This window comes from Camelus dromedarius, chromosome 4 (genome assembly GCF_036321535.1).
Source record: "Camelus dromedarius isolate mCamDro1 chromosome 4, mCamDro1.pat, whole genome shotgun sequence".
In the NCBI taxonomy this organism is placed as follows: Eukaryota; Metazoa; Chordata; class Mammalia; order Artiodactyla; family Camelidae; genus Camelus; species Camelus dromedarius.
Window position 1 is genome coordinate 3,033,282 of NC_087439.1, and position 22,844 is coordinate 3,056,125.

Genomic DNA, 22,844 nt, shown 5'->3' on the forward strand with positions numbered 1-22,844 from the left:
CCCGAATTTTAACGGAGCACGTGATCTATGACTAATTTTCAATGAATAAAACAAGTTCAAGCTGATGGTTTAATTAATATAAACATGTCTATAGAGTCATCAACATTAGGTGTAATACTTTTATTGTACCTGGGTTTTACTGAAAGTCAATAAGCTCACGTTATCTGTGTTACAAAATGTGTCAGAAACAAAATTAACTTAATATGATAATATTTTCATAAGCAATTGAAATAGAGATAAATAAGATAAAAGTTTTTGGCTGAACTCTTTAAGAATAATTATGTTTTATGGTATATCTACCTAAAAACAGTTTCTCCAGATTTTGGTAACTTAAAACTTTAGAATTCCACTAAATTGAATGATGGAAATTCATTGAATGTCTAGATCACTTTTTAAATTGAAGTACCATCAATTACAATGTGTCGATTTCGGGTGTACAGCACAATGTCCCAGTCATGCATAGACAAGCATATATTTTCATACTCTTTTTCATTAAAGGTTATTACAAGATATTGAATATAGTTCCCTCTGCTATACAGAAGAAACTTTTTAAATCTGTCTTTATATACAGTGGCTAACATTTGCAAATCTCAAACTCCCAAATTTATCCTTTCCTACCCCCTTTCCCCTGGTAACCATAAGATTGTTTACTGCGTCTGCAAGTCTGTTTCTGTTTTGTAGATGGTTCATAGTGTCTTTTTCCAGATCATTTTTAATAAGATAAAATACTGAAACATTACTTGCTAACATAGTCTATGTTGATCTACTTTTGACCTCTTATTACAGAGACACTAGATATGTTTTGAGACTATGAATACATCTATTTTGGGCCTTATTGAAAGATTTACTATGAAGTGACACATGTCTAGAAATTATTTTTTTTAAAGAAACCCTGAAAAACGAATTTATGCATGGTCAGGACTGACTAAGATTAGATCAAATTTAATTAAATAAGTGAATTTTAATATTAAAGGTAAAATGACACAAAACTAAAATACGGGTTTTTCTCTCTGTTAAAAGGACAAAGTTTTCTTATAGTATCAATCTGCTTTTACAGCAAGATCCCAGGGAACAAAAACTTTAAGACTCATGGATTACAACCTAGAAATTTTGTTTGTTGGAAAGGAAATCAAACGAAAGATTATTTGCAGCAATGATGGAAAGGATCTTAGCAGGTATTATTAACTAATCCATGTGCAGCCAAACTGAAAGACATAAATTCATAGATTCACATCTCTCATTTTATAAAGGCCCTTCCACCTTGAATGGGCTTTGACCCTTGTTTCTTTTTTCTTTGCTTTTTTTTTGGAGGGGGGTTCTCCAATTTTTTTTATTGAAGTATAGCCAGTTTACAATCTTGTGTCAATTTCTGGTATACAGCATAATAAATAGTTCAGTCATACACATATAAACACATATATTAATTTTCATATTCTTCTTCATTATAGGTTACTGCAAGATATTGAATATAGTTCTTTGTGCTATACAGTAGAAACTTGTTATTTATCTACTTTACATATAGCAGTTAGTATCCGCAAATCTTGAACTCCCAATTTATCCCTTCCCACTCCCTTCCCACTCCCTTCCCCTGCTGATAACCATAAGTTTGTTTTCTATGTCTGTGGGTCTGTTTCTGTTTTGTAAATAATATTCGTCTTTTTTTTAAGATTCCACATATAAGTGACATCATACGATATTTTTCTTTCTCTTTCTGGATTACTTCACTTAGAATGATGATCTCCAGGTCCATCCATGTTGCTGCAAATGGCATTATTATATTATTTTTATGGCTGAGTAGTATTCCTTTGTATAAATATACCACAACTTCTTTATCCAGTCATCTGTCAATGGACATTGACCCCCGTTTCTAACACCTGACTTCAGCTAAGACAAGCATCCCCAAGCTAAGATGAGAAGATGACAGCAGTAGCGGACACCTAACCCCAGAATCTGGACCAAGCCTGTAAGACCCAACCCACTGGTCAATTGCACTGTTTACCAAATGTCTATCTCTCTGCCAAAATGGAAAGTTACTGTTTTACTTCTAGCTATACTTTTGCCCCAATGCTTAAGATGGAAGGAAAATTCTTTAGTAAAGTTGTTACAAGTATAGCTACTGGAGGTAGCTATATTTAATCAACTGTTGGATCTGTCATCAAATTCCTTGGCTAATACAAGACTGATACAGCCCCCTCATACTTAGACAGACCTCCCTCTGGTCTAACCTTTCAGGTCCAAATTCTCCAATGCATAAATGTGTTCATGCCTTAACTAACACTATCCTTGGTCCTGAGAACTGACACAACCCACTCTAGGATCTTCCCACTAACTCTGTCCCTTACTTAACAAATGTCTTCAAGAGAAAAACACGAGTACCTTGTGCCAGCAACTCCCCTATGTCAAATACCATACGGATGGCTTTTGGAAAGCCTACAGGAGAAGTGATCAAGGTTTAAGGTTTAATACTATGTTAACAAACTTCCAATTGATGAAGTTATCCATAAGAGCACTCTGGGAGGGATCACTTGCACTCCACCAGGTTTTGTCTCATATGGAATTGACCCAAGGGTGAGCACATAAATTTCTTAATAGCTGGAAGGTAGAAGGTCTATGTTTACTGGGACATCTACATACAAAGAGATAGAGGCACCTCCTTTCTCTCCCAATTACAGAGTCAGGAGATCCATGTGAACAGGATACCAAGATGCCAGGTGGCAAAATCCTTTGGGAATCTTGGTGCCTAATGCAGGAGTATATATGTTAACAGAGATATACTCAGAAATCTATCAGTCTTCATTGGTCAAAAGGCTGAAGAGACTGCAGAACCATTGTAACACAACAGATCATCCCTAAATCTCTAACCCAAGTAATATTAGATACTAGGGTTGCCTTATAAAATGTATTGACTATAAAATGTTTCCCTATCCACATGTATCTCTATGTTTGCTTACTACATTTGATTAATTTACTTAATTCTGAGGTTCCTATGATAGGAAAGTAATTTTGCAAAACCAAATGGCTCTTGATTTTTAAAACCACTTTGCAAGGGGAACTTACGCTATAATATAAACCGAATATTGTATTTTCATACCAGATGAGTTCTCTAGTATGACTCATATAATGACACACATGGAAAATCAAATTTCTGCATTGAAAGATCCCTTTCCCAGCCTAGGTGAAATCTTAGGTAAAAGGTTCAGCTCTGGGATGGCTTAAATCTCGCTTATGACTTTATTAGCTATACTGATTGTGTTCTATATAATTTCCAGAATAATAATCTCTTGGGCATCTTGGTTCATATCCAAACCCCAACTAAAATAATGATGTCTAAATGACTTGAAACTACTGATCATATCTACAGTTCTAGATAAGATAATGGGCATGCACGATGCACATACAGGGTAAAATTGGCATGTCCTATGGGCCACCCGGAGTTATGATCAGTCCTATTCTACGAGCCTAACTTCCTAAAAGGAAGGAAAGAACCAAGCTGCTAAGACCCGGCAGCAAGAGACACGACGGATCCAGGGCAGGTAAGCAATCACTCTGGCACTGGGGGACCAAATATTTGCTCACTTAATACTTTCTATTGGAAGATTAATGATAAAAAAAAAGGAGAAATTGATCAAATAAAATTTACATGTTAAGGCAAGACAAGAAAATTTAAACATAAAATCCTCTCTCTCTGTTTCCCTTTGGGCCTCCTCCGTCCCTCTCTAAGGGGCCGTGTGCGTCTGCGTTACACATTACCCAGAGCCCCTCGAAGATGGCAGTGCCTGCTCAACTCTAAAGACCAATTTTTCTCCCTTTCTTCTGGTGCTAGCAATGTAACTTCTGAAAAGACTAGCATTCTTCCCTAACTCTGTAGGGGGCCATAGTGACTTACTGCTCACTTTGAATGTGCTTAGCTGCACTACACATCTGTGGTGAACTTTATATAAAATGTCAGCATGTCATTCTGATGTAGGATCCTCTGTTTCAAAAACATATATGACTGTGCCTTCCACAGGTGGAACAGTTCTCAGAGCTTCTGAGAGTTCATCTCTCGGGTTCTAATCCTCAGTTTGGCTCAAATAAAATTATCTTTTTTCTTTCAACTTGATTATTAATTGATTTTTCATTGACAACATCGTTTATAATTGTCCCAAAGAAAAGGAAACACAGTTATAAATTTAGCAAAATACATACATGATCTGTGTGATGAAAAATATTTTTAAAACATCAAAGACCTAATTAAATGGAGAGATATACCATGTTCATGAAGTGGAAGGCCATTCTAAAATGTATATGAAAAGAAACGGGCTATAGAATAGCCAAAACAATTTTTTTAAGTGGGAGAAATCACCCTTAACATTGTCAAGACTTATGATAATCAAGTAGTAATCAAGATAGTGTTGTACTGGTGGAAGAAACAGACACATAGATCAGTGGAAACTCAGAAATATATCCACATGAATATGCACAATGAATTTTTAGCAAAAGAGCAAAAGCAATTCAAAAGGGATAGCCTTTTCAATAAATAGTGCTGGAGCAACTGGACATTCGTAAGTTAAAAAATGAATCTCCCCCTAAACTTCACACCTTAGAAAAAACTAACTTAAAATAAACGTATCATGGACTTAAATGTAAAAAGTAAAACAATTAAAATTTTAGGAAAGAACATAGGAAAAAGTCTTTGGGATCTAGGTCTAGGTAAACAGTTCTTAAACTTGACGCCAAAAGCACAATCTACAAAAGGAAAAGTTTATCAATTAGACTGAGAGAAAATATTTACAAACCACATATTTAACAGTTCTTACATCTAGAATATACAAAGAACACTTTAAAATGTTTTTAAAACACATTTTCATGTTTTTTAATGTTGAGTCTTAAATGTTCACAGCAGCTGTATTTATAATAGCTCAACACACACACACACACACACAGATTTTTTTAGCCCTTCAAAGGATAGATGCTTAAACAAACCATTCCAACCATATGAAATGTTATTCAGTAATCAAAAAGAACAAACTATTGATATATGCAACAATTTGGGTGAACCTCCAGGAAATAATGATAAGTGAAAAAAAAAACCAATCTTAAAAGATATACATTTCAATAGTCCACAATAAAGCATTGGTGAAATAACATAATTATAGAGAAGAAAAATTAGCAGTTTCCAGGCCTTAGGGATGGTGAGAAAAGGGATGGATGTTGCTTCACAGGACTTTCAGAGGGAACACATCTGAATAAACTCTATGGATTGTACGAATGTCAATTTCTTGGTTTTGCTATTGAACCGTAGCTGTGTAACATGTTAACATTGAGGGAGGCTGGGGAAGGGAGCACAGGACTTCCCTGTACATTTCTTTGCAACCTCCTGTGAATCTAATTATTTCAAAACAAAAAAAGGTTTTAAAATAGATAATATAGCCAGTACCTTAGAACAGAGCAGCAGTAGAAGGGGGAGGGGTGGGGGTGGCACTGCCTTATCCTGAGGGGCACCAGTTCACCTGACTTACAATGAGCCCAAGGGTGCCCTCATGAGCTATAATCGATGAAACAATATATCTAGTTTCTTCTCACGTATCCACTGTTTCTGTCAGGGTATAAGCCATGTTGAGTTGGCCTCTTGACAGGACTTTAATAACCTCAGGATGGTTTTAGCAGGGAAGGAAAGGGGTTTTTCTGAATTGCTATTAATAATGGCTGTCATTTAATGAAAAATTAATAAACATTTATAAATTATGTAATTTTCAAAGGTTGTACAATTATTAAAAACAGACCAAAAAAGCCTTAGAATAACAGAATGTCTTTTCAAAAATAAATTGGCATTGGGCTGTATTTTTCAAATTACTAGTGATTGTAACTGATTACAGCACATTGAATATATTAAATCCAAAATGACAGAAAAATCTAAGACACAAAATAACTCAGTGGATACCACTGAAAGCACTGGAAGTGGCTCATTACTATGAAAATCAATAATTAAAAATAATTTATCTTATGTCTCTGGCAGGAAGTGTGTTTCACATTAATGAAACTGTGTGGAAGAAAGTTCTTCAATACAGAACGACTCACGAGATGGAATGACAGAAAGTTTATCATAAATGCGAATGAAACAACTGAATCAGGCAATGATCCCTGGGGGACGTTAAAACCATTAGGAGCAAAGGTAGCAGGGAGGGTGACAATGAACAGCCTGGGCTGCCACCACCTAAACTCACTGAGCAATCTCAGCGCTCCTGAAAGGGGGACACCCAAACATCACTCTCCTCCTCCCTGAGTCCCAGCACACCTGTGGAATCTGTGGGCCCCAAAACTGAACCTGAGGGCTTCAGATCCAAATTGTAGTCCGTAGGAAATAGAGCAAAAACTTAATCCCCTAAGGAAGCCCTCAGGCAACACGGGGTGCGGGATATCCTGCAGAACAACAGAATCAGATTGTTCAGCTAGCTGGTGGCGCAGCAAAGACCTGGCAGGCCTGAGGTTGTCATCATCAGAAGGGCCTTTAGAAGAGCCTGCTCTAGGGTTAGCCCTTGGCTGACATTTGGGGACTTGGCTTTTGAGCTGTTCCCTGTGTTAACAAGTGATAAGGTTGTTCTGTGGGCCTGGAGCACCGCGCTGTGCTGCACCAGGGTGCCAAGACTGTTGGTATAGAAATGTGATTTATGGTTAACATCTGCCTTCCTTCTGGGAGGCTGGGACTTTGGTGGGCTGAGGATGCCCTTGTGACAAACCCCCAACAAAAACCTTGGGTTCTGAGTCTCAAGGAGTCTGCCCTGGGCAGAAACACCCCCGCTGGAGGAAGGAGCATGTTCTTGGGAGCCCCTTGGAGAGGAGATCGTTCAGAAGCCTGCTCCTGGACTCCTCCAGACTCTGCCTGACAGGTCTTTCCCCACTGCTGGTCCTGGTAACAAACCCCAGACCTGAGCGCAGCTCCCTCTGAGTCTCTGAGTCTCTGAGTCCCTCTAGAAAATCAGAGGGTGTTTGTGGTCATGGGAGCTTTGAAACAATGATAATACTGATTGAAAGGAAAACAGAAGAAGAGAGAGAACAGAGCTGCCCTAGAATAAAAGAAACATAAGAGACATGGCAACTAAGCCAACGAGTGCACCTTGTTGGACAACTGGGGCTCAACTTCCTGGAGCCAACATTCCTCACAGGCAGACCAGACAACTGCGGGAATCCTGGGGAACCCTCCCGGCCATTCCTCCCTCGGGCCATCTCCTTCACGCTCCAGAGCATTTCTCATCCCTGCCCCGAGCTCGAGAAGAAACACGCCTCACAGTCACATGCTCTCCTGACCCTTCAGGCTCAACCCGCTGGAGCCAACACTCCCGTCAATGTGTTTCTGTCAGTCTGGTTTCACAATTAAGCCAACAGTGGACCTGCCCAGCCCAGGCAGCGTCTGTGCTTTGCCTCATACTATTGAAGGTATAGCCACACTTAGAGTTGCCCAGGAACATCGAATTTATGGGACATGAGATCATTTGTGAAAAGGCTCATTAGCTGAGTCGATAAATAATAATAATTCTTCTCCACATGTGGCCCAAGGTCTCCTAGGTTCCCATCTTGTACACAAGCCTATGAAGCAGGTAGGGGCATCTTAACATGCCCATCTTACAGAAAGAAAAAGACCCTGAGTCTCAGAGAGGTTCAACACTTGTCCCCTCAGGGTCAGACTTGGTGTGAGCAGCAGAGTGAAGGTGAGAAAATCGTGTACATATTTAATTTTCTCAGTAAAACTGGTTCCCTGCCAAAACTCATCTTGCATATGTCAATTGCTAAGATTCAGCAACTATTCCAGCACAGAGCAATTTTCCACCTAGAATGAAGGTACTTTTTAGGAAAGGCGAATTCAATTTGATTAAGAAGCAAAACTGAGCCCATCCAAAGTGCCCACCATGTTCGAAATACACTTACTTGTGGGCACAGATAAAGCCCGGAGAGCAGACACGCAAATTACCTCAAATATAATCAGCACGTAGACCGCGGTGAGGATGACCGCAGCGATGGTCACTTGTGCTTCCACGCTTGCGCGGAGGTACTGATGGGCCATCAAAAGAGGAACCATCTGGGTCTGCTGGAGGGACACTCGAACGCTGATGAAAACAGGTTCCCTGCAGAATGGAGCAAAGGTCTTACCACGGTGAAGGAAACAGACTGGACATCAACTATAGTGCTTGCTCAATCTGTGTCCTTCCCAATTCCAGTCGTCCATGGCCGGAACCATGGCCTGAACTGATCGCAGAGTGACTCATCACAGTGCCCGACATGGCAGATGAGGAGCCCTGAGCACAGGCGAGCTGTGGGAGATGCTGGTGCAGCCTCCCTGGGGCCAGGCCCATCTGATGGAGCTCCTCAGCCCCCGTCAGGGGCTGACCCTGCCGACAACTCGAGGAAATAAGTTTCTGCTGTCAAAGCCACCCAGGCTGTGGTGTTTGTTACAGCAAGCCTCGCAAACTCATACGGTAACCAAGAGCACAGATTAACTTGGAGTGGCATTAAAGAAAAAAAGAATCCTAGAATTTCCTAGAATTCCCCGTTGCAGATATCAATGAATTTAAAGCATCAGCTGTAAAATACAATTTGCTTCAAAACAGACCCTGCAGTCAGTCCTCTTGCTTCCCAGCACGTGTGGTTCTGACACCCGGCCACCACCTCACGTTCACTGTCTACCCAAGAACATCTCATCCAAGTCCGTAACTGATCTGGCAATTCACCCAACAACAGGGTCCCATGGGGCCCACATCTCCAGGTGAGCACGTCCCAGAGGAGCTTCCCCGAACCCCCAGTTACCAAGACCCACCTGCTCAGAACTTCAAAGGTCCTGCTGACCACCACGCGCTCACTTCTTCTCAGATTTAAAAATACCGTCCAGTTGTGAGTGACCTATCAAAGTCAAAGCGTAAAATCCTAGTAAGGCTTTGAACCTGAGCCGTCCCCTGGGATCCAGCGCTGCTCAGTGTAGGTACTTGTTTAGAACAAGACAAGGAGAAAGAGAGGAGCACAAGGCCTTTTCACACAGAGACATCAGAAATGGCCAGGGGGTGTGGAGCTGGCATTTCCACCATCTACGGGGCTTTGTTGAAGAAAAAGCACACCAAAGTAGAAATACAGCATCCATGTATAGCAGTATAGGTATAGAAGTAAATACGACTTGTTAAAAGGAAATCACTACATATTACTGGAGACTTGGCTTCTTCTGAGCCCTTGGAAGCAACTGATGAGAAAGGCTCGCTTAGGACTGCTTCCTGTTTGCAAACTGGAGGCAGGAACCTCTCCACGTCACAGGCGCCCGTGGGAGGGCGGGCTGCAGGCTGCACTTTCTCTGCTGCAGGCCCGCACGCTCTGGTCGGGAGCAGGGGAGCTGAGAAGCCAGCTGAGAGGGGCCAGATGTCTGCAGGGAGGCAGGGGCTGGCCGGGCAGAGGCAGGCAGCTGGGCTGGGGGGCCAGGGAACTTTCAATGGGTGGACAGGAGTCCTGTCACCCACAAATCATAAAAGAAACTGAAATAGGAACTATGAAATCGGTCAAAGCCTGAATGAGAGAACAAAAGCTCTCTTGAACACTTCTGTGCTAGAAACAGGGTATCAGTAAAAAATCCTTCCCTAAAGATCTCTTGTGTTCTTCGTGTTTCCAGAGCAAGGACGTCCGACACACACCCAAGGGCAGGCAACTGTGTCAGCAGGCTGCAAGGGCCATGCCATCCTCCACGCAAGGTCACCAACGGAGCAGACAGAAGTGTGCCCACCCCGTCTTTACCAGGGAGCCCTTGCCAGGGTGCCGTGCGCTGCAGGCGGGGACGGTAAGTTTATGTCCTAAGACCACGGCCAGAACAACCGGTTTAGAATGTCTGTGCTGTATCCGCCGTCATCCATGAAACTGCAGCTTTGTTCATAATGAGACTTTGGCACTGGTGACCCTGCTGTGCATGGCAGAAAAATGCGATGGGTGTGGGAACCCATCAGACACTGCATTTTGGATGACACAGCCTTGTGTACCAGCCGGGTTGCCTTCTCTTAGCTGTAATAGGGAAAACCCAGGAACTAGGGGCGTCACCGAGGCCAAGACTTGGGAGACAAAACAGGATGCACAGAGAGGAGCCGGGCCTTGTCTGGGCTCCGGGACACAGTGACAATACCACTGCTGGCTCTCCGAACCTTTGCAGGATGTGCACTCATGGCTTTTGCTTGGATGCTGAGCACAGGTCCCATTGCTGTGGAAGTAGAAGCTCTATAAGGGAAAACCAGGCCGTCTCAGCCACGTGTCCAAGAACTGTGGGGTTGGAGTATCTTCTGCACCCCGAGGTAAGGCCCCGGTTTAACTACACTTTCAAATAATGTCCCTGAATTGCCCAGTAAAATCACTCTGAATTAACAAAAAAAAAAAAAACTCAAAAGCTTGACTTTACTGATTTACTGAAATGGTGACAGTTTTATAATCCACTTAGAGACAAGAGAATCTCAAAGACAAAGGTTTGCCTAACAGTGGTGTCATTACCATACTGCTCCCATCCAATTCATTCAAAAGGAAACTCTATGGAAATGAAACGAGTTTTTACAATCCCTTTCAAGTTAACTTGTAAGTGTAACCTGCTGGGGCCACCGCCGCCGGGAGCCTGGCGCGTTGGCCTGGGTCACCTCCACCACCAGGTGCTCTTCTCTCTCGAGATGAGTTGGGCTGCTGGCCACCAGGGCCCCTGCCAGGTCCACCTGGAGCAACGTGGAGTCTGCGTGGCTGCTGAGGTTCACGGCTGGGGCGGTGTCAAGGTGAACCACAAAGCAAGGCGGAGAGGCCTGGAGTGCCCCCCACCCCCACCCTCCCCAGGAGCACCCTCCTCCGAAGGTGCACAAGGAAATGTGCCCTCCACCCGCACCGCCGTCCTGATGGCTCCCGGCTTCGTCAGCCCCTCACCCCTGACCTGCTCAAGTGGTTTCACTTTGCTTAATCGTGTTCCGAATCCTCTGACTTAACGTCTAGGTGGTGCCTCCCACTCTATTATCATCCCTGCTTCCGCTCTTAGCTGCCAGCAGAAGACTCCTGCCCCAATTCCTGGAGCCATGGTGAGCAGCAGACAGCAGAGCTGCGTGAACGAACAGATGATCTAATTTGCATCCATGCCCAAACCCTAAGGCACCCAATGAGAAATCACGAAGAGAACTGAGCTAAAAAATCCAAAATCAGCTAAATCAGTGACGTCCACTGCAGTGAGAAGAGAGAAATCCCTTCAAAGCATGTGAAGGCTCTTGGTTAGGGAAGAGTTATCAGGACAAGAGGCTCCTTCCCCTCAAAGTGCAGCTGCCACGGTACCTATGCCCCCACCACACCCCGGCCCCTCCGCTCCTACATCCGGGGTTGGTGTGTTGCCCAGATGTCTGCACTACTCAGGCTTCTTCTCTCTGTGCCAGGCTGACTCTCACGAGATCTGGAGGCTGTGGATTCTACACAGCAGCGCCCAGTCATGTTGATCCAGCAGAGAAAGCTGGTGGAGGTAGAAAAATGAATCAAAATGATCTGTGCTCTTCACTGTTGGTGGGAATGTAGTTTGTGCAGCTGTTATGGGAAATAGTATGAAGATTCTGCCAAAGACTAGGAATAGACTAACCACATGACCCAGCAATCCCACTCCTGGGCATATATCTAGAGGGAACTTTAATTCAAAAAGATACATGCACCCCAATGTTCACAGCAGCACTATTTACAATAGACAAGTCATGGAAAAACCTAAATGTCCATCGACAGATGACTAGATAAATAAGTTGTGGTACAGGAGGGGGTGCAATCTGCTTGCCGACAGCCACTGGAAGCAGCACAGACGCCAATGGAGGGCCTCTGGGAACAGCGAGCTGAGTTCACAAAACAGGGCGAAGACACAAAGACCTCTCAATAAAATCATTAAGAGCACAGTCTCCAGGAGAACTAGATAACTGATACTCCTTAAGCCACAGTGTCAGAGAGATATGAGCAATATGAAGAAGCAGAGCAACCACTCCCAATTAAAAGATCAAGAGAAATCCCCTGAAAGCATGATCAAGGAAATAGACATTGATGGCCTACTAGATCAAAATTTCAAAAAAACAAGGGATCAAAGTACTGAAGGAACTAAAAGAAATAGTGTTTAGAGATATAAAATATGTCAAAAATGAAATAAAAACTATAAAGAAGAACCAAGTAGAATTAGTAAACTCATTTGCTGAGATGAGAGCTGACCTAAAGACCGTACAAAGCAGGCTAGATAATGTAAAGGAACGAATAAGTGACCTGGAAGACAGGACGACAGAAAGCATCCAAACAGAACAGCTGAGAGAAAAACAAACAAAAAACAATTAAAACAATACAAGGGACCTATGGGATAATCTAAAGCGTGCCATTCTACACATAATAGGGGTTCCAGAAGGGGAAGATAGAACAAAGGGGATTGAAAAGGTATTTGAAGAAATCATGACTGAAAACTTCCCAAACCTAAAGAAGGAATCAGATATCCAAGTACAGCAGGCTCAGAGGGTCCCAAACAGGAAGAACCAAAACAGACTCACACCAAGATATACCATAATCAAGATGGCCAGAGTCAAGGATAAAGAAATGATCCTAAAGGCAGCAAGAGAAAAACAAAGAGTGAGTTACAAGGGAACCCCCATAAGGTTCTCAGCTGATTTCTCTACACAAACACTACAGGCCAGAAGGGAGTGGCAAAATATACTCAAAGTCCTGAATGAAAAAAAGATGCCACCTAGGATACTCTATCCAGCTAGGCTATCCTTTAGAATAGAAGGAGAGAGAAAGAACTTCACAGACAAGCAAAAACTCAGAGTTTAGCAACACTAAACCCATGCTAAAAGAAATATTGACAGGTCTACTCTAAATAGAAAAGAAGCAGGATGCTACAAGAATGAGAAACTCGTAACTAGAAAGGTGATAACTACCATGAATTACAAATAGAATAAACACAAAATTGTAAAAGAAGACATCTAAATCATTAAGAGTGGGAGAGGGAAGCAAGGAAAGCCACTGTGGAATACAGTATGGAGATTCCTCAAAAGACTAGGAACAGACTTACCATATGACCCAGGAATCCTGCTCCTGGGCATATATCTAGAAGGAACCCTACTTCAAAATGACACCTGCACCCCAATGTTCATAGCAGCACTATTTACAATAGCCAAGACATGGAAACAGCCTTAATGTTCATCAACAGATGACTGGATAAAGAAGATGTGGTATGTTTGTACAATGGAATACTACCAGCCACAGAAAATGACAACATAACGCCATTTGCAGCAACATGATGCTCCTGGAGAATGTCATTCTAGGTGAAGTAAGCCACAGGGAGAAAGAAAAATACCATATGAGATCACTCATATGTGGAATCTAAAAAAAAAAAACCATAAATACAAAAATACAAAACAGAAACAGACTCATAGACATAGAATACAAACTTGTGGTTGCCAAGGGGGCGGGGGGATGGGAAAGGACAGACTGGGATTTTAAAACGTAGAATAGATTAAACAAGATTATACTGTATAGCACAGGGAAATATATGCAAGATCTTGCGGTAGCTCACAGCAAAAAAAAAAATGTGACAGTGAATATATGTATGTTCATGTATAACTGAAAAATTGTGCTCTACACTGGAATTTGACACAACATTGTAAAATGACTATTACTCAATAAAAAAATGTTAAAAAAAAAAAGAAGTTGTGGTATATTTGTACAATGGAATACTACTCGGCCATAAAAAATGATAAAATTATGCTATTTGCAGAAACATAGATGTCCCTGGAGAATGTCACTCTAAGTGAAGTAAGCCAAAAAGAGAAAGATAAATACCATATGAAATCGCTCACATGTGGAATCTTAAAAAAAAGACAAATAAACTTATTTAGAAAACAGAAACAGACTCACAGACATCTGTCCAAAAACCTAGAAGCCTTGGACAGGCCTCCCCTATAACAAGCTCAGACAGCACCTGAGGGATAAAGAAATTCAGGTGCCTGCAGTCACGCCACTTCCTGTTTCACAAAGCTTCTCAAATAAACCTTGTAATTACTGAGTTGACAAAGCCAGATGGTTACAAAAGAGACATAATAGTTCACAGCAGAAGGCAGCTTTGTTATTCTCCAGCTAAAGCAGAGTGGAGCTTTCTCCCAAAGCACTTCCAACCCAAACACACAGCCCTGGTATCTGCCATCCAGGCCTCTCACCCGGAAAGAAAAATACCCTAAGCTATCATTTATATGTGGAATCAAAAAAATGACACAAATAACTTATTTACGAAACAGAAACAGATTCACAGACACAGAAAACAAGCTTATGGTTATCAGGGGGGAAAGGGGATGGGAAGGGGCGAATTGAGAGTTTGCGATTTGCAGACACTAACTACTACATATAAAGTAGAGAAACAAGAGCCTACTGTATACACTTATATCTTACAGTATCAATGTCTTATATCAGTATCTTATAGTAACCTATAATAAAAAAGTATGGACAAGGATGTATATATGTATAACTGAACACCACTGTACTGTACACCAGAAACTAACACAACAGTGTAAATCTACTATACTTCAATTAAAAAACAAAGAAATAAAGAAATAAAAGAACCAAGGAGCTCTGTTACCAAAGGGGAAGGGTTGGGGGTGGGGTAGGGATCAATCAGGAGTTTGGGATTAGCAGATACAAACTACTATATATACAACAGATAAAAAACAAGGTCCTACTGTATAGCACAGGGAACAATATTCAGTATCTCATAATAAACTATAGTTGAAAAGAATCTGAAAAAGAATATATATATGTGTATAACTGGATCACTTAGCTGTACACTAGAAACTAACACGACATTGTAAATTAACTACACTTCAATTGAAAAAAAAGATTGAAAAAAAAAAGAAATACTGGAACTGGCCACAGCTGCCTCCTCCTCCTCCTCGTGGGCCTCCTCCCCTTCCACCTGCCTCATCTCCCAGCCTCCTCCTCCCAGGACCCGCCACTGACTATGCTCTGAGCTGGACTGAGAGCTTTAGAGGTTCTGATCTAAATGTCCATTCTAAGGGGCTCCGGGCTCTAGACTTGTAGTGTCAGGGCACATATCCCAATGCAGACAGCTGGAAACCCACCCCTCCCACACTTACAACTAGAGAAAGACGGACAGATATAAGTTAATGTCTTATTCCATCAAGACTGAGGATGCACCACAAACACCTAAGCTGGATTCTAGAGTGAGACAGGCCCCTGCTGGCAGGGAGGGACAGGGCCGAGCAAGGCTGCTCTGCGACGGGTGCCACCACCACACACAGAAGCAGGCGAGATTAAATCAGAAAATGTTTAAGTTGTTCAAGGTCAGATGTGGGCTAGTATGAGAGTGGGGAGCCCCTGGGAGCTACAGAATAGAGCTGTTAACCTCTTCTTATAGGCTCTTCTCCATGAATCCCAGCAGCTACTCAGGGAAGATGGGCAGAATGGGGGGACCCCTGACAAAGCCTGAGTTTGCAGGGGGAGCACAGCAAATCTGGTAGGTAGCCTGAGGGTGCAGTGGAACCCCAGCAGCAGAGGGCAGGTGAGAGGGAAAGATCATTCTACCCCTAAGGTAGGGGGTAGGAACAGCGCAGGGTCTGGCAGACAGATAGTGAGAGACCAAGAACTCCAAGGGACTGAGGCACTAAGGGTTACCAAGGCAACTACAGACTACAACACGGCCAACCTCTGTCTAAATTTACACCAACCTCCCCAACTAACACCACAAGAAGCTCAGGTGTGCTCATCTCCGAGCTTAAAGCTGTTTCCCTCAGTGCCACATACCGTATATTCATATGTTGAAGCCCTGACCTCCAGTGTGAGGCCTTGATCTGAGAGGATTAGTTCCTTATAAGAAGAGACACCAGAGAGCCAGCTCACTCTCTATGCAACAGACAGACAGACACACACACACAGAAGAGAGGCCCTGTGAGGACACAGCAGGAAGGAAGGCAGCCATCTACAAGCCAGAAAGAGGCCCACACACTGACCTGAGATGTCCAGCCTCCAGAACTGTGAGCAATAAATGTCTTGTGTAAGCCACCCAGGCTGTGGTCTTCTGTGATGGCAGCCCGAGCCAACAACACACTCAGTATCTATTATCCTATAGAACATGCCTGACTTTTAACGACAAATTAGGAGTCCTACAAAAAGGCAAGAGCACACAGCGTGAGAGACCAAGCAATCATCAGACTCGATGACATAGCCAAGGAAAGAACCAACGAACTTAGGAATCGATCAAGCTGAAACACACAGGAGGAGGGGAAGGGGGCACAGACCAAGGTCCAAGAGCCCTAGGAAGCCGGGCCTTAACCAGAGTGCACCTTCTGGCTGCTGTCACCCTTCCATGGAAAACCTCACCACCACCACCCACCAACTGTAGTCTCGCTAGTGCCCCTCCCCTTCTGTTCCGCGGCCTCACCATTCATCAAACATCTTGGAGAACCAAAATTCGGGTGGGGAGGAACAGCGATCGCCCGTGCTGGGACCTGGAGCAGCAGTTACAATAGTTCTAGTTCTCCAATCTCTTCACTTTGTGCGTCAACCACGGGCGACTGTCCGTCTCAGAGTAGGTTTGGATACAGTAGCTTTCCAGTGGTGACACCGCCAACAACTGCCAGGACTTCCCTTGATCTGGATACAGGCTAAATAAAACCTGTAACAGAAACATTTTACGATAGGCTTGTGGTTATGAGAGCAGTCAGATGTAAGTAACTGCGATGACAGCTGAAAACGGGGGTATGAAGACGGTGTTGCTTGCTGTAGCCCCAATTCACCAGCTTACTCTAAGTAGCTCCTCTGAGATATTAGAAAGTGAAAATTCTGATTCATTATACTATTTTATGCTACAATAGACCTTGAATATTGATAGTTGCCAATTTTAAAGATTAAATACCGAGCCATAAAATCAAATCATCGGAGGTGGGTAAGTGTGGTTTTCCCATAATGGAGAGCAGGGACTCCAACCCACTGACAGAGGGAGCACATGCTTGGGGAATTTGCAAAGCATCTTACGCACCATCACAAAGTAAATTAAAGTGATGATGAGATAACAGATTACAGATATTCCAAACAAACTCCTCAAATTCTATTTTGGCTGTCCCTACAAATCACTGACATTTCAACTCCCAGAAGAAGTCAGAGGACCAGCCACAGAGCTCAGGGCAGCTCTCGGGGGAATCAGAGAGGACTTGGCTCACCCTGACCTCCTCCTTGGAAACCCCAGTGCACCTAGCTCCCAGGCTGTGCTAAGCAGCATGGGCTTCAGAACCACACAATTCTGTGAGTAGGAAATAGGGAAGCAAACTGGTAGCCAAAAAAGTAAATTCATGAAGTTTTCAGCATTCCGTGTAATTGGGGTTTTTTTTGACGCATAGATTTCCTTTCTCTGGGTCACTACTCCCCTCCTTTGTGGGTTCTTAAAGAGTTGGCTATACTCAATTCATTGCGGCCAGTACTGACTTCACGTACCTTTGCAGTGTTGTGAGTTGCAACACTGTTCTCTACACATCACACTGAGAAGAGGAACTCAATCTTGCACGTGTGGCCCCCATCCTCATGCTCCCACACACAGAAAATGAGGACCATGTATTCACAGTTGCATGTGGTCACGCACACAGCTTCCAGTCACCCAGGGCACCCAGCACAACTGTCATCACGAGCCACCTACAGACAAGAGCCACAGCCACCCAAGTCCCGGAGTCCACAGGGCACAGGTAATCACCCATCCCTTCCTCATTCACAATCTCACACCCTGTCACAGCAGCACACACCAACCACCTACTGGGGTCTCCCAAAACAGCCCACACAAACTGTCTTATGCCATTGCTAAAACCAGGTACAAACACAAAATAATTCCCTGGGCACACACACAAATCTCAGAATGGTCACAGACCACCAATGACCCACATGTCCCATACAGGCATGCACATACACAGAAACATAGCCAGGTACAGATACCTCACACAGACACACAGCCAGACACGGGGGCCTCACACCCATTCATTCTGCAAATAAATTTTGAGTGCCAGCAGAGTGATCCCAGCTGGGGCCACACCAGAGCACACAGCACCCTGATGCTGGCAGTGAAACTCGTGACCCCTCAAGTCAGACGGCACACTCAGGTCACCTCCAGCCCTTCAGCCCTCCCTGGGGATGTACAGGCAAGTTGAATCAGGGCAGCCTCCAGAGAAGAGGCAAACACAGAACTTCACTCCCCCAAAACAGGGTGGTCCAGCTGGGCACCATCTCAAAGGGGCACTGAGGCATTCCTGGGGCCACCCATGAATGCTAATTTGACAACACAAATAAAGAATGTTTACTGCGTGTGGTTGAAAAGAGAATTTGGCAAGCCATGTAAGGTGAGAATTGAGACCCAGGGGGACAGGTTAACTCCTTCTCCCATGTGACTGGGGACAACAGCAGGCCTCCCCCAGACTGCCACCCCTCAGCATCTCCTGCAAAGAAATGTGTGAGCCCCACACCCCGGGTGCCCTGCCACTGGGCCCGAGGCCCGTGCAGGCTCTGCAGCAGAGTTGGGGGCGCCATGGTACTCACAGTGCACAGCACCACAAAGACAAACAAGCCTGAGACTTTCAGCCACCGCACACAGCACCTGCAAGAGGAAAGGCAGGCCCGAGTCACACCCCCGGGAGCCCCGTTTTCCTGGGCCCAGAACCGCCAAACCTCAGACACGTGCTGAAATCCTGGGACATGTCCACCTCAAAGCATATGTGTGGAACCCTCTCCATAATATGGGCTGAAGGAGGACACTGCTGAGGACACCACTGACCTGCTGTAAGCATACAGCTTCATGAAATGCAGCTTGGTGGAGGTTACAGAGGGGAACCAAATTAACCCCAAGTGTCTGAACGTGGCTTCTGGCCAGAGACCCTTAAATTCAAGACTTGGGCCTCTTCACTAGCCTTTTAAAGACTAGTTTCCTGGAAACAAGCCTTATCTTGGCTCTCAGATTCATATTTGCCAATAATTTGCCCCTAAGTTTTCTGAAAGATGGGAATACAGATTTGATCACCAAATAAACATTGACTGAGACATAACCAAACAATTCAAAAAAGACATTGCTGTGCTATAACCACTTGTACCAGCAAAGTCTGCTAAGAATTCCTTAGAAGATAATGATTTACTTATTTTTATTTTAAATTTTTGCCCTTATCGGAGGCACTGGGGATTGAACCCAGGACCTTATGCACGCCAAGCACCAGCTCTACCACTGAGTTACAACACCCACCCCCAGGAGATAATTTTATAGACAATCAGGCCATGTGCTTGGTACCCTCTGAGGGCTCCTAATGGGGCCCTGGCCCAGCCACCAGACTTCTTAACTGTGGCCCTTAGGCCCTTGGTGAACAGGGGCCTGGCCCATCCTTTTCGGCCCCTCCAGGCTTCTCTCTGCTCATGTTACCTCCCCAGAGCCCTCCAAATCCCACCTCCTGGAAGACACTATCACTGCCCAGGTCTGGGGGAGGGGGTGCTCTCTCACTGGCCACTCCTCGAGGGAAAGCCCAGAGTATCTGTGCTCTGCCCCTGCACAAGGAAGCAGGTACGCAGTCTATGCTTGACACCTGTTTGTAGAACGAAGGAAGAAAGTCTACACTGGGACATCTTTTTCAAAAGTTTTCTGATCCTCTAAAATGGTAAAATCTTGTTTTGCATTCTCTTAGAGTTAAGAAATCTGATGAATCGTCATTTCACACTTCCAAATTATGACCCACAGCTCCTATTAAAATGGGAATCAAAATAACACTTTTTTTAAAGCATGAAGCCTTAATTCAACTATTCTAAACACAAATTTCTTTCCATATAACTGACATATTCAGCAGAGCTGACAATCCAAAATGTTTTTCATAAGTTTCTTCAATAATCCTGCGTAGTACTTTCTAGACATGTTAAAAAGGATTAAGTCTTTCAGTTAAGTGGCAAGTGTGAGGCAGCTGTTCCGTGAATAGTAGAAGATAAAACAACCATTGAATGTAAAGTCTCAAATGTATTTCATTCTGTTTTCCATGGTATGGGATATTTGAGGAACCTGGCGCCCTCTGGAGCTGTGAGCCAGCCAGCTGGGGAAGGGTGTTGAGAGTGTCAGAGCTCACCATCCTGGAGACCCACGGGGCCAGATCCTTGTTCACGTCTTCACGTGATTAAAATAATTTTACAGCAGATTCACCCGCCAAATATTTGTCACACCTATTCAGCCAAATATTTGTCACACCTACAAGAGCTAAGACTAGTCATGGCAAAGAAACTACATATGGCTGGGTGGGAAAAGACATCTCCAAGGTCAAGCACTGGTGGGGGGCCTGGGGTCACATTCCTCCCCCTAAGCTCGCTGCACAACCTGCATGATCTCAGACGAAATTCCTAACCTCCCTGAGGTACCTTCCTACATCTACCTCCCAGGATTGCCTGAAAGATCAACAGGACAATGGAGAGTGGGTCTTTCTGGGTACAGACAGATGCCCTTTGGGATGTAGGTACATACACCTCCAATCCGCCCTTCAAACAGCTTCAGAAAAAGACAGCTCCTCTAATGTAGAGAAATAATAATATTTGATAGTTGCGAGGTCTCTTCTCGTCTATTTCCGGGCTTTTGCACAGACCGTCTTAGTGGAAGCTCACTGAACGCTATGGCACGAGGGGGACACCAGGCGACAAAGAGACAGTTGCACGGGCATACCTGGCCCCGCTGGTTCCTCAGCTACCTCGGAGCAGGTACAGAATGAGGACCTTGATGGTCCTGGTCCTCAAGCCTTATTCTATCCCTGGAAATGCCACTTTCAAACGTGCTGCTCTCAATAGAAGCCTCCCTGCAACTGCTGGCACGGAAGCCCCAGCGGACAAAGCCGGGAGAGCGCGCTCCCGCCCCCGCCTGCGCGGGTGGTCCAGCCAAAGCACCCTCGGTCCCCGCGCCTGCGCCGCCCCCGCCCTCCCACGCACGCGCGACCCCGCCTCCGCGGCCCCACCCGCACCCCCACCCGCACCCCCACCCGCACCCCCGCCGCCCCGAAAACGCTTTCTCCCCCGTGTGCAGTTCCCCTCCGGCAGGGCGTGGCGCTTAGCGCCAACCCTGCTAACAACGTGCTCCGTCACTAACTGCGAATGATGACATGCGCTTCTCAAACAGGCGGGGACTGCTGAAGCGCGTCTGTTCCATCCGCGGGCCGCAGACCTCCGGGGTGTGAAGGCCCCGGTCACACACAGGAAGGCCAGGGGTGTAGGGGCCATTCAGGTCTGTAACTGGGCTTTCCCGTAGCCTCGAGGGCTGCACGCTGGTTCGCTGTCCTCCAGGGCCTGGAGAAAACGTAGCTAACCTTCCGGGAAAGTGCCGCCTAGCCTTCTTCCTCACCTCCATCCACCCTGTCACCAGGAGGATGCCGTGAGGACAAGAGCCCCCAGCCCTGCCCCAGGCGAGGAGGACGCGCCGGGCGACCATAGCCCTGTGCCAGTGACACTGACACTCCAAGTGTACCTACCTCAGCTTGGAAAGACGGCGGAACCTGATGGGAGTGCTGTCCAGAAGCTCTCCCTTCTCTGGGGAGGCAGATCCAGAAGAACCTGCCAATAGGGATTCTCCCTCCCACTCAGCCGAGCTGCTCTCCCAAGAGTCTTCAGCAGTGATGGACTCCGAATGGCAAACGGGCATGCGCCGTGGCCTGGAAATCGAGGCTTTGTGGTTATTTTCACGGAAATAGTGGCACCTCCAAAACACTTCATCTCAGTTGTGAGTGTGAAATGTGGAAGCAATCCTGGTTCTTAAAAGGACCACAGATATTGTAGGACTTTCCAACTAGTGGGAATGGGTCTTTCTTGACATCACAGAACCTTGGCTCAACGGACATCATCCAGGGTCACTCAATCTTCAAAATAAATTGTGGACCTTCAAAAAACATCTGCTTGTTCTGAGTTTGGACCTTTCCAGCCTTTCTCAGGCCAGCTCCATCCAGCTCACAACGTCACCAAGTTTGTAATGTGTGGGGAGTCAGGGGACAATGAACAGGTGGCTCAGGCTTCCAGGAGTCTGTCTGCAGGGGGGAGAGGAGATGAGGCTGGAGGCCTGAGTTTGCCCCTTCATCCCAAGGGAGACAGTCTGTACAGATCAGCTCTGCTCAGCAGTTCGAGGACCACCTGGGTTTATCCCCCAAAGGACCTTCAAACATATAGGAAGTGGAGTTTTTTTTTTAATTATACATTTTCAACCTCATAACTATTGACATTTGAGCTGGATACGTCTTTCTTGTAGGGCAGTGCCCTGTGCATTGCAGGATGTTTAGCGCATCCCTGGCCTCTGCCCTTAAATGCCAGTAGTGCCCCTCCCCCATCTGTGACAACAATAAATATCTCCAGACAGTGCCAGTGCCACCTCCAGTTGAGAAGCCCTGGCCTGGCGAGATGGCCTGTCAGAGCTGTGTGCATGTGTGACTGTGTACACGTGCTGTTTAAAGTTACTTGGAAATTCAGCAGCCACAGAATACAACTGCCAGACACAGGAACACACCTTGAATTGACAAGGATCTGGCAGAGACCAAACATTTCAGGTAAAAGTTCATCTCAAGAAGAAGTTCTTCAGCATAAGCGCCAAGGGTAATTCTCAGAGATGTCTTCATTTTATAAGGAAGGGGAAAAAAAAAACTCACCCTTTCTCTTGTGAGAAATTCCTCAGCAAAGGAGTGTTTTCTGTAAAGCAGGGGTCTTTAGACCTGGTGCTGAAGAACGGGGGTAAAGGAGAGCGAGACCTGAAAGACACAGAGAAGGAAAGGGATCATCAACACAAAAATGACAGTGGTGCTCAAGAACGAGCGCAAGAGTCAATGGGAAATTTCACATGT

General features: G+C 44.9%; 1 protein-coding gene across 1 annotated transcript in view; it reads right to left on the reverse strand.

The window, feature by feature from the left end:
- The window catches only part of OCA2 (OCA2 melanosomal transmembrane protein), a 176,413-nt gene that overhangs the window by 119,866 nt on the left and 33,703 nt on the right, over positions 1-22,844 (reverse strand). The window contains exons 3-9 of the mRNA XM_031451151.2: positions 22,653-22,751; positions 21,492-21,671; positions 18,556-18,613; positions 16,582-16,654; positions 10,578-10,738; positions 8,792-8,874; positions 7,949-8,102 (exon numbers count right to left, since the gene is read on the reverse strand). Of these exons, the coding sequence (XP_031307011.2) occupies positions 7,949-8,102; positions 8,792-8,874; positions 10,578-10,738; positions 16,582-16,654; positions 18,556-18,613; positions 21,492-21,671; positions 22,653-22,751 (808 nt within the window). The remainder of the gene's footprint in view (positions 1-7,948; positions 8,103-8,791; positions 8,875-10,577; positions 10,739-16,581; positions 16,655-18,555; positions 18,614-21,491; positions 21,672-22,652; positions 22,752-22,844) is intronic.